At 31.7% G+C, this 11,484-nt stretch overlaps 1 protein-coding gene across 1 annotated transcript; it reads left to right on the forward strand.

Annotated features, from left to right (window-relative positions):
• Window positions 1–333: 333 nt before the first annotated feature.
• On the forward strand, window positions 334–5,898 carry LOC100250938 (probable fructokinase-7). The gene is made up of 7 exons (XM_002263140.5): window positions 334–521; window positions 1,692–1,906; window positions 2,998–3,210; window positions 3,357–3,554; window positions 3,723–3,863; window positions 4,264–4,380; window positions 5,498–5,898. The coding sequence occupies exons 1-7, from the start codon at window positions 500–502 to the stop codon at window positions 5,630–5,632; spliced, it is 1,041 nt and encodes a 346-aa protein (XP_002263176.1). The 5' UTR covers window positions 334–499; the 3' UTR covers window positions 5,633–5,898.
• The last annotated feature ends 5,586 nt before the right edge of the window (window positions 5,899–11,484 follow it).

Genomic DNA, 11,484 nt, shown 5'->3' on the forward strand with positions numbered 1-11,484 from the left:
TATTTATAAATTTTAAATATATTAATGATAAATATTAATAATAAATAATTATTTACTAAATTACAATTTATAAAACAATAAATAATATTGAATATGTAAATGATTTCATATTTTTTAATAACAATTATTGTGATATAATATTTTATTTTTTAAATAAATGTCGAAATTCAAATACAATATATTTTTATTTTTATTTACAAGTCAAATATTATTTTCTTATTTTAATTGGAAGAGTATACAAAGTAGCTGCGAAAAAGAAATCTTATGTTTAATTCTCAAACCCAAAAGGGGAAATTAATTAAAGAGACAGCAGGGATAGAAATGTAATAAACTTAAAAATTTTCCCCATTTTTAAACTCAGCTCCTCGATGCATCAATATTTCCGCCACCGGCTGCTCCGTGTTCTTCTCTCTCACCATTCACCAACACCCCACCTTTCTTCTCCTTTCTCTGCATTTCTTGTTGCTGTTTTCCACTGTGTTTCATTCTCCCTTTTCAAATGGCTAAAAATCCCACCTCAGGTTCGTGCTTTTCTTCCATACTTCTTTGTATGATTGCTGTTTTAGGACTGAAATCTTTCTTTTCGGTCAGAATTTGAACTTTTTATACCACTATTCAAACCTTTTTTGAGTTATTGATTTTTTTTCTTTCTTTCGTGATGGGTTTGTAATTTCTTCTTGTAATACGATTGACTTCTTGCTGAAATCTCTATCTTTTATGATTTTATTTTTTTTTTGTTATTTGATTCTGGCTTTCTGATTTCCTAGTTTACTAATTGGATTTTTAGTGAAATCTTTACTTATTTACTTATTTTTGGTCAGAATATGATTTATTGAATGATTTCATTTCTGGGTCAGAGCTGGTTTTTTGAGCTAATGTTGATTACTCTTAGTAGTTATTTGATCATGAGTTATTACTTTTCTCTTTACTTTGCCCTTGTAGCATTAATTTTGCTGCTGGATCTTCTTCTGGGATGCTAGATCTCTCTTTTTCACATTTCAGGGTGTTGTATATTTTTGTGCTTTAATTTATATTGGTTCTTTTTTACTTGAAATCTATGTACCAGCTTCTGGTGACTTGTGAAATCATGTGACACCTTTATGTGTGCAGTTCTTATCAATGGGAAAACATGTTATAGTTGGTGGGTTTTATGTAATTGTCACCTGTATGCCATTGATCTGGTCTTTATCATAAATTTGTGTGATGTGATCAGTTCTTCTTGCTCTTCCAGTTGGGAAATTCTCTTCTTTCTGAATATCAATCCATGATCCCATTTCTCCTGATGCAGAATCAGATCATGTATTAGTATCCATTATTGATTGTATTTCTTTATGGGTATATTTAGAGAGCAAGTTTGCTATCACACATAAGTTTGTTAATTGATATGGGAAAACATCTGAATAGGCTGTTTTGGAGTTCACAAACTGACCAAGTGTACCTTGGGAGGTGATGGTGCATCAGACAAACTAGAAATTCTCCTGAAAATGGTATAATCATTGGGAGAAAAATTTGAGTGGCCAAATTTTACTTTTTATCTTGCTTATTTAATTTCTATAGCTCATGTCATGCTCTCAAGCAATCACATTTAGCCTCTGAATATGGTATTAGGAGGCCTAATGTACTTCTTTCTTCACTTAATTTGTTCTATTCATTGCAGTTCTTACTCAACATGAACCCTTGATTTTATGTAGGCAATTATGAAGATCTTCCCCTAAATACAGGAGGAGCAGACAATAAAAGTTCACTGGTGGTTTGCTTTGGGGAAATGTTGATTGACTTTGTGCCAACAGTTGGTGGAGTTTCACTTGCAGAGGCACCGGCTTTCAAGAAAGCCGCTGGCGGTGCTCCTGCTAATGTTGCTGTTGGCATATCGAAATTGGGAGGTTCATCCGCTTTTATTGGCAAGGTGCTCTTGAACATTTCCTGTTTTCCTTGATCTTCATTGTATGCCAATCATTGGGTAATTTTCATTTTTTTTGTTTACCCTTTTCTGCCTGAGATCTCTACAACAGAGAAGACTCTTCAGATTAAACTTCATTTAAACACATTCATGTAAGATATGACAATGGTAAAACTATTTGAAGCCTCTTTCTATCCGTTACTTGGTTCTTATCAGCACTTTTAGTTTCACATTATTTTGTAACACTGAAAGTCTACAGTGAGAGTCTAGATTTGTTCCATATAGTTTAGTTTATGAAGTTCATATGTGGTACATAGAGGTATGTAGTAAGAATAGTTGGTGTGAAATGATGCTGAGATGTCAATGAAATATGCTAATAATAATTTTCTCAAAATGAATCCTCTGACAATGAATTATGAAAATTCCTTTAGTAAAGTGAAATCAAAGTTCATTTTTCTGCTCGATCTTTTTTCCTTAAATTTGTGGGTGGTTTCACTGCTGTGGGGGTTTTTGGGTGGGTTGTGTGGAGATAGGGGGATGTGAAGGGGGTTATAGTCCTCTTTGTTTACACCAAAGCCCTGTTTTGTCAAACAGGAGTTCTCTCATAATGCTAAAAATGTGATTGTAATTTGCTCACGATCCCAACATATCTCCATTAAAGTTTATACCTGATTGTGTTACAATACCATTTTTTTTATAAAAAAAAATTATATCTACACACACACACACATATATATGTATGTATGTATGAATGTATGTATGTATGTATGTATGTATGTATGTATATATATTAACAAAATGGTTTTTATTGTTGAAGAAATGAATGATGTTTAGGCACATAATGTATTTCTGACTCATCTGTTAAGTGATATTTCATTACCATTGTAACTCCCATGTAGGTGTTGTATCATTTCAACTCAAAAGCTTGTGTCTCCTCCTCTCTGTTTGTATAGTCAAATGTGGTGATTTTCATTGCCTAATCTCATCTAAGTGATTTCCCTGGTTTTCTACATGTGGTGGATAATTCCAATGTCAATAGCTCATTACCCCAATTTCAAGACAATTTCAGCTGTTAATTTTTTCTGTCTGTATCTCAGGTTGGCGATGATGAGTTTGGTCATATGTTGGCTGACATTTTGAAGAAAAACAATGTCAACAATTCTGGCATGCGGTTTGATCACAGTGCAAGGACTGCACTAGCATTTGTTTCACTCAGAGCTGATGGTGAACGAGAATTTTTGTTTTTCCGTAATCCAAGCGCTGATATGCTTTTCCATGAATCAGAACTTGATTTAAAACTTCTTGAGCAGGTATGTATGCGAGTGTACATTTTTTCTTTTCCTTAATTTTTATTGTGAAATGGAGCACAACCTTTTTGTTTTTTCTTTTTTTCTTTTCTAGCAGAGGAGCTAATTTGGTTAAAAATTTTGCATTTTCTAAATAATTTTGAATGTAGGCAAAAATCTTTCACTATGGTTCAATTAGTTTGATTGAGGAACCATGTAGGTCAACTCATCTTGCTGCAATGACCATTGCCAAAAAGGCTGGTAGCATCCTTTCGTATGATCCGAATCTTAGATTGAAACTATGGCCATCAGCAGAGGCTGCTAGGAAGGGAATAATGAGTGTATGGGACAAAGCAGATATCATTAAGGTATGGTTTTGAAATGCTGAGATTAGCTGAGGTTCTGAATTTATTTGCTTCTGCTACTGCTAATATAATATCTTTTTTATTATATATTAGCATGACATAAGGATAGAAATAGAATGGCTCTATGACTATATTATAGACCTGATCATGTATTCCTTTATGAACTTTCAGGTAAGTGAGGATGAAATTACATTCTTAACTGGTGGTGATGATCCTTGTGATGACAATGTTGTGTTAAAGAAGCTTTTTCATCCTAACCTCAAGCTTTTGGTCGTGACTGAAGGGTCAGAGGGTTGCAGATATTATACTAAGGTATATTTTTTGATCTATATGTGGTGCTGAATTTAGAACTTTTACAACGACACTTTCTTCTGCTTCTGTTGGGAAACAAGAAGTTGTATTTATGTTTCCTGAACCATGTGTGTGAACTTCTCGGTTGTTTTCTTCATAAATGACCTTGTTGATTAAAATACTGCACACCTTTAGAAAGTGAATAACCTGATGTATGAGTTCATATTATTGTGAACCTGAATTGAATTTATGACAATTTGTTCAGCATGGTAGTTGATGATTATATTAAAAAATAAAATATAAAAGTAAAAACTTTATATTGTTTGCATTTAACTGATAAATGCTAACATATGGCTGGTTCCATTACTTCTCTGCATTATGACTGTACTATAAGCTTGTTGACATGAACAACATATTGTAGAAATTTCGGGGTAGGGTTGCTGGTATTAAAGTTAAAGCTGTTGACACAACTGGTGCTGGTGATGCATTTGTAAGTGGGATCCTCAGCAATATAGCTTCAGACATAAATCTCTATCAGGTACCCTTATTTCTTATACGAATTGAATGGTTTCATTTGGTTATCTCTTGTTTCACATTTCTCATTTCATATATTTTTATATTGTTGTAGAAAAATGTCGGAATCCTGTTACAACCTTGTGTTCCACATATTTTTAGTTTTCTTACTTTTGCCTCTCTTTGTTTCAACATTCTGAATGTTTTGGTGTAAAATATTCTGACGGAAAGCCACATTTTATCACATAATTTTAGACCCTCTCTTTTGACTCATTTTAAAAATTTTTTAATTGGCATGTTTAGTTGTTTCTCTGAGACAAATATATTGCTTAAAGAATGTTGAATGTTGTTGAACTTGTATTCTATTCATTGTTATGGAGACATGGATATATGTCACATTCAATTGATGATTCACATATACAGATGAAGAACTGCATAGTCAGTCAGTGGTTTGTAATCATGGGTATTTTCGCCCTGTTTCTGTGATAACTGTAAGAAGATATCTCAAATAATTTTCTTTCCTGAACATGGTCTTGGTTGATCAATGCAATGTGCGAATTCTAGGTTTCAAGATTAGCATTTGAGGTACATTTGATTTGAAGTTCCCTTTATAAATTTTCTTATAATTTTTTACTAACTGAAATCAGGGGAAAAACCCCTCAAATAAGAAAACAAGTAGTGGACTAGTGTAAAATGGGATTACTGCTCTATGCGGGTCCTTGAAGAAACATGAATCTTTCTTCATGATAGTGTGGAACAAATCCAGCGCTAGCAATTTGTCATTAAGCTTCAATTTTCACTCCTAGGAATGCCAATTTTTTTAGGACTATGGAGTAGGCCTAATTCTCTTGAGGTGGCTACGAACTCTGAAATTTGAACTTACTGAAACTATGCAAAAGTAGTCAAAGGAGTTGAAGGATTCAGCCATTAAATCTGGTGCTGTGCTACTCCAGGATGAGTGTTTTCTCCTCCTTTGGCTATTTACCTGATCTCCTTCTCGTATGATGTATGTTTTGGGTCAATATGGATTTTAGATGTTCTTCTTCACTTACTAAAGGAACCATATAAGAAAACTTGAAAATCATTAACGAGAACATATTTTCTTAAATGTTACCATCATAATTTACTTGAAATGTTGGCAGGACGAAAAACGGTTAAGAGAAGCTCTTGTTTTTGCAAATGTATGCGGCGCCCTCACAGTGAGAGAGAGAGGAGCGATTCCAGCGCTCCCCAACAAAGAGGCAGTCCTCAAGATGTTGCAAAACATCCCAGAATGATAAAATGAGGCACAAACAACAATCCTAGCTGATGTCTTGTCCTTTCTTCATTGTACTAAAACTAATGGTTAGGAATGGGCTGTTTCCTCTTTTAATTTGTTTGTTGGTTTAGGCATCTCTGCTCTTTTTCTTGTGAAGGAAATGTTGCTGTAGCTTATAAGCCCCACCTTCTCTGGGTTGGGTTATGGTGCATGAGAACTTGCATAGGTGTTTTCATTCAAGTGTTGTAAATGCAAGAATTATGAATAAATTGTTTTGCTTCTAAAGGTAGAGTAGAGAAACTTTTTAAGTCCCTTTTGGTTCTTTCCTAGAATGATTTTCTTGCCTAATGGAAAAAGGAAAATAACATAAAATAATGGTACTCCTTTGTATTGTGTTTGTTTTTCCCTAGTGGTCAATGTTTTAAGTCACTTATTTTTTTATAGGCCATAATTTTTTATATTTTAAAACATTTATTGAAGAAGAGGAACAAAGGCACAAGAAGGATGGATGATGTTAGATATAGTGGATAAAATAAAATTTCTATAAATCTAGTAACTGTTGAAAACAAAAATACTGGAGAAGATGAGAAGAAAGAACTCTAGATGGCTTTATTCAAATCTCAAAATGCCCTTTTGAGTTCACAAAATTGTAATAATTGAGAATTTATTTAATTAAAAAATAATGAAATTTAAAGGGGAAAATACTTAAAACACAAAATAAGACAACAAATGAAGAGTGAAGAAGACGGTGATCATCCACCATGCATGCATTTATAGCAATCCCCCTTGGAAATCTAGCATACTAAAAGAATGTCTTATTAAAATCTAATTAAAAAAAACTAACGAAAGAAAAATGGTATAATATTCTTATAAATATTAGAATGGTTTTGGACTATTAGGATTATTAGGACTAATAAAACTAAATGGGACAATCTAGATAAAAGAAAAAAAGAAGGATACAACACTCTAACATCCTTTACATATGTCTCATTGTAAGTATATTAGCCTTCATGCTTACATGAGTATGATATCTTCAAAAGTTCACCAAGAATAATTATTGAGTCAACACATTCTAATATTATGTATTAGCTTCTTAAACATCGAGATTGATAATGCCTTTATGAATAAAACTATTAGGTTATTATTTTAGCATATTTGTTGAGTATCAATTGTTTAAGATAGAGTCGTCAAAAACATGTTATAATGTAATAATAAATGGATTTTATTATTATTTATAATATGATTATGGTTTTCCATTATTTTCCTTTTCATACATTATTCATATTGAGCATTCAAGCCTTGCATCACTTGCATAACTTGAGCACATTAGGAGTTGTATGAGAGATTCAAGTAATTAATTCCTTACAAGTAAATCAATAGTTCACAATTGGTTCATAAACTTAGGCAATCCATTTGAGATTATAGTATATTGGCTCCTAATTGGAATGATGACTAATCTTGGTCATCGAGGTGGGGTTCTCATAGTAAGTGCACTATTATGTATGGTTACATAATTGACAAGACTTATGGTAAGCCATGACATTGCCTATCGAGTAGTCTTGACTTCACCAAGCTATTATGCTGCATAAACTCTCTAACTTAATATAGTATTGAAGTAGTATTGAGGTTTTTCATGGTTTTGACCTACAGATGAGACCCTAAGATGGTCATATCTTCCCTATGAATTGAGTCATTGTTGATTAAGGCAAGTGGTAACAGATATTCTAAAAAAAGAAACATTGATATCTCATAGCTTTGAGACATTATGTCTCTTTAAGTGATTATAAGGACATGTAACCATAAAAATTATGACTATAGTAATTCCTTAAATGAAATTTGACATATATGCTTAAAGAGTTAAAATATATCGATTGATCATATAATAAAACGATCCAAGACTTAAGGATTACAAAAGTAATCTTAAAAAGTTGATAACATTCACCTCGTTAGATTATAGATACCAATTCATGGAGAGCTTACATGGAGTGGTTGATGAGTCAAACCCAAGCTTAGTAACTCGATTTAATATCATAGGATATTGGATTGCAGTTGGTTCTCTGTAGTGAGATATTAAGTCAACTTCAAATTTTGATTATAAGGAAACCAATATTTTCCTACAAGTCCCAATAATCCCCACTTAAACACATATTCCTTGGTAACACATTATTTAAAGGATATTTAGGTTCTTTATTCATGTGTGCATAAGGGCATTTCGGTAAATATGTAAGGTTGCACAAGAATTTATAAATGGTCTTTCTGGACTAGACTAATTAATTAATTGGAACTCAACGAAGTTGATTAATTAATTAAGACCCAATAGACTAGATTAAGTGATTCAAGCCCAAAATAGGTCTTAGTCATTTATGTCTATAGGTAAAACCTATATAAACCCCCTTAAGGGTTTAGTGTTCACATCTTTGCCATTTAGTCTTCTAAAAAGAGAGGATCCTAGCCTTCATCCCTATAGAAAGAATTCCACCGTCCTCACATGTCAAGATCTAAGAAAGGGGGTTATTGGGCAAACAAATGCAAGGTATTTGAGATCACGCTAACCTCTTCAATGACTAGAATTGATATGGGAATATCCATATCATAAATATTGGTTTCTTACTCCTAGATTTATAGTTTTTCATATATATATGCTTCTATTGCATAGATTTAGAGATCCCTAGAAGAGTTTTGCATGCACCTTATTGATTCATGGCTTTGAATGATTTTTTCTAGTCATTCCCACAAAAATTTTATCACTCTTAGAGTTCATATGTATAAACTAACTTTAGTAAAATGTGTTTAGTTATATCTCCTTTAATATAACAACATTTTATCTGTGCAATATATACAATATTATCTTCATATAATATTGTTAAGTTGTCTTCAATGAAGGATAGTCCACATAATTCCTAAATATATTAAATTATGGATCTTAGTCATATATATTCACAACCTATTTTATGAATTGCAAGTATTTGACAATGATTTAAAGATAGTCACTATTTTTTGTTTGATAAATCTCCATGACAAAACAAGACCATTACAAGTAAATACATACTTTGTGATGTCCCACATCGGATATGGGAAAATGTTCCTGACGCTATATATGTAGAAGCTCATTTTCACCAAGTAGACGCGTTTTAAAGCCGTGAGGGCCCCCTTGGGCCCAAAGCGGACAATATCTACATGATTGGGTGCGGGTCGTTACAAATGGTATCAGAGCCGATCCCCGACCCCGGTATGGGGGTTTGTTTGGCCCCGTAAGGAGTGTTTGTCTGTTTGGCCCCGTAAGGAGTGTTTGTCTGTTTGGCCCCGCAATCCCATGAGACACAATGAGGACGTTGTGTTTGTATGGGGAGTGTTTGTGATGTCCCACATCGAATAGAAGAGAATGTTTCTGGCGCTATATATGTAGAGACTCCTCTTAATAAAGTAGACGCGTTTTAAAGCCATAAGGGCCCTTTTGGGTCCAACGCGGACAATATCTACATTGTTGGGAGCGGGTCGTTACAAATGGTATCAAAGTCGATCCCCGACCCCAGTGTGAAGGTTTGTTTGACCCCGTAAGGGGTGTTTGTCTGTTTGGCCCCGCAATCCCATGGGACACAACGATGATGTTGTGTCTACATGGGGGGGTGTTTGTGATGTCCCACATCGGATAGGGGAGAATGTTCCTAGCGCTATATATGTAGAGACTCCTCTTCACCAAGTAGACGCGTTTTAAAGCCGTGAGGGCTCCCTTGGGCCCAAAACGAATAATATCTGCATGGTTGGGTGCAGGTCGTTACATACATTGTTTGGGACCAAGTTATATAAGGGTTTGAAATGTATCTTTCATCCACATATTTAAGCAATTGAAGTTTTGATTTTCTTGAATAAAATACATTCATTTCGATTGTTTTGTGAAGAAAACGTTTGATATCATTCTGATGTCTTCAAATAGGTGTGGGATTGTATCTTCCTAATAGATTAACACGATAAGCGATGTTTAGGCATGCATAATTAACAAGATGCATAAATGTACCAATAATACTAAAATATGATACTTTATGATCAAGTAGTTCTTCATCATCTCCGTGAGGATGAAATTTTTTTTCAAGATGATGATTTTTTTTTTCACTTCAAGTTATTAGACAACTATTATAGAGCATAAAAGATGTGTTTTATTTATATGAAAACATTTTAGGATTTCCTCATTATATGTTGATTAATGTAATAGAATTCCATTTGGAAAATGTTTGATTTGTAGGTTAAGAAATTTTTTTGTTTTTCCAAGATCTTTTATCTCAAACTCATTTTCAAATAAGTTATTATTCTTGTGAGCTCCTAAAAGATCTTAATAAAATTTAAATCATCAACATATGTTACAATAATTGCAAATTTAGTTTCTAATTTCTTATTGAAAACACATGAACACATAAGGTTATTCACACTCTTCTTTTAGTAGGTATTCACTAAGGCAATTGTATCACATGCAATAGACTGCTTCAAACCATACAAGACCTATTGTAGCTTGATTGAATACACATTAAGAGGTTGTCATTATTTCCTTGTGGGATTTTAATGTATATAAATGATCTATGGATCCATATATATATATAGATATAGATATAGCTTATGACTATAATCAAATATAAAATTATTTTTATATAGCTTATTAATAAATAAAATTTGGATAAAAAATTAAATACAATAAAGGTTGTGTTTGATTCTCATAAAGTGCTAAGAAAAGAAAAAAAAATACTAAAAAAAATAATATTCTTATATTTGGTTTTATTATGAAAAAATAGGAAAAAAAATCAAAATTATATATTTTAAAATTATTTAATCTTTATATAATGAAGGAAAATAAATGAAATAAATTTAAGAAAATATATAAAAATAATTTATTGATTTTCAACCTATTTTTCATTTTTTTTTTCTTCTTCTATTTTTACTCTCTATTTTCTTTCCTTTCAATATTTTTTGAGAAGAGAAAACTAAATGAGACAATAAATGATGGGGAAGAAGGTGATGATCATCCATCATGCATGCTTTTGTAAAAATTATTTTATTTTATTTAAATACAATTTAAATATGAAAAGATAATTGGAAGGCTACTTACATCCATACGAAACTCAGAACTCTTACCCTTTTTCTCTCATTTTTTTATTTTCTTTTTCTTCTCTTTTACTAGCCTTCTTCCTCAATTTTTATTTTATTTTTATTTTTATTGAACTTATCTTTTTATATAAAAATTAATTTTTGATTTAAAAAAAAAACTATTTTCAAGAACGTTTTAAAAAAAGTAATTATTATTATTTTTAAATAAATTTACATTTCGAGTGAATAAATGTACTAATAATGCTCATAAATTCCATAGTGGGATCCGAGAGGACTCCACTAGGGTGTGATTGTATGTGGAACTTTAACGGAAGCCATTAAGCCATCTCACTCGTGGTCATGGATAGAAACCATCATCCCTTCATTCAATTTCAAATAAAAAATTGAAAGACATTACATTTTGTCATTTTAAAAATTCAACCACCCATTAATTTCAATTATCTCCATATTATTAAAAATTTTAAAAATTAAAATAAGATTAAATAAATTCAAAATATTTTTACCTTCACTAAATAACACATCAATTAAAATAAAAAACAAATAAATTACATGTATGATTTTTTTAATGTACGTAAAAATAATCATGCTAGTTATTATTATAATTTATTTAAATTTAAGAGTATTTTAATCACTATTATAAAAGAATAATAATAATAATAATAATAATTCTCTTCGTATAAAATAAAGTATTGTATTATAATATTTAAAAATATTTTTTTTCATAAATATAGAAAATGCGTCATCACTTACCTAATCTAAATATTTTTAGATCTTCAC

Source organism: Vitis vinifera, chromosome 16 (assembly GCF_030704535.1).
Source record: "Vitis vinifera cultivar Pinot Noir 40024 chromosome 16, ASM3070453v1".
Lineage (NCBI taxonomy): Eukaryota > Viridiplantae > Streptophyta > Magnoliopsida > Vitales > Vitaceae > Vitis > Vitis vinifera.

Excerpts from the sequence above, each read along its gene's own strand:
- LOC100250938 (XM_002263140.5), top strand. The coding sequence starts at position 500 with ATGGCTAAAAATCCCACCTCAG. Across the intron at positions 3,211-3,356 it reads ATTTAAAACTTCTTGAGCAG|GCAAAAATCTTTCACTATGG; the intron begins GTATGTATGCGA and ends TTTTGAATGTAG. Across the intron at positions 4,381-5,497 it reads CAGACATAAATCTCTATCAG|GACGAAAAACGGTTAAGAGA; the intron begins GTACCCTTATTT and ends AAATGTTGGCAG.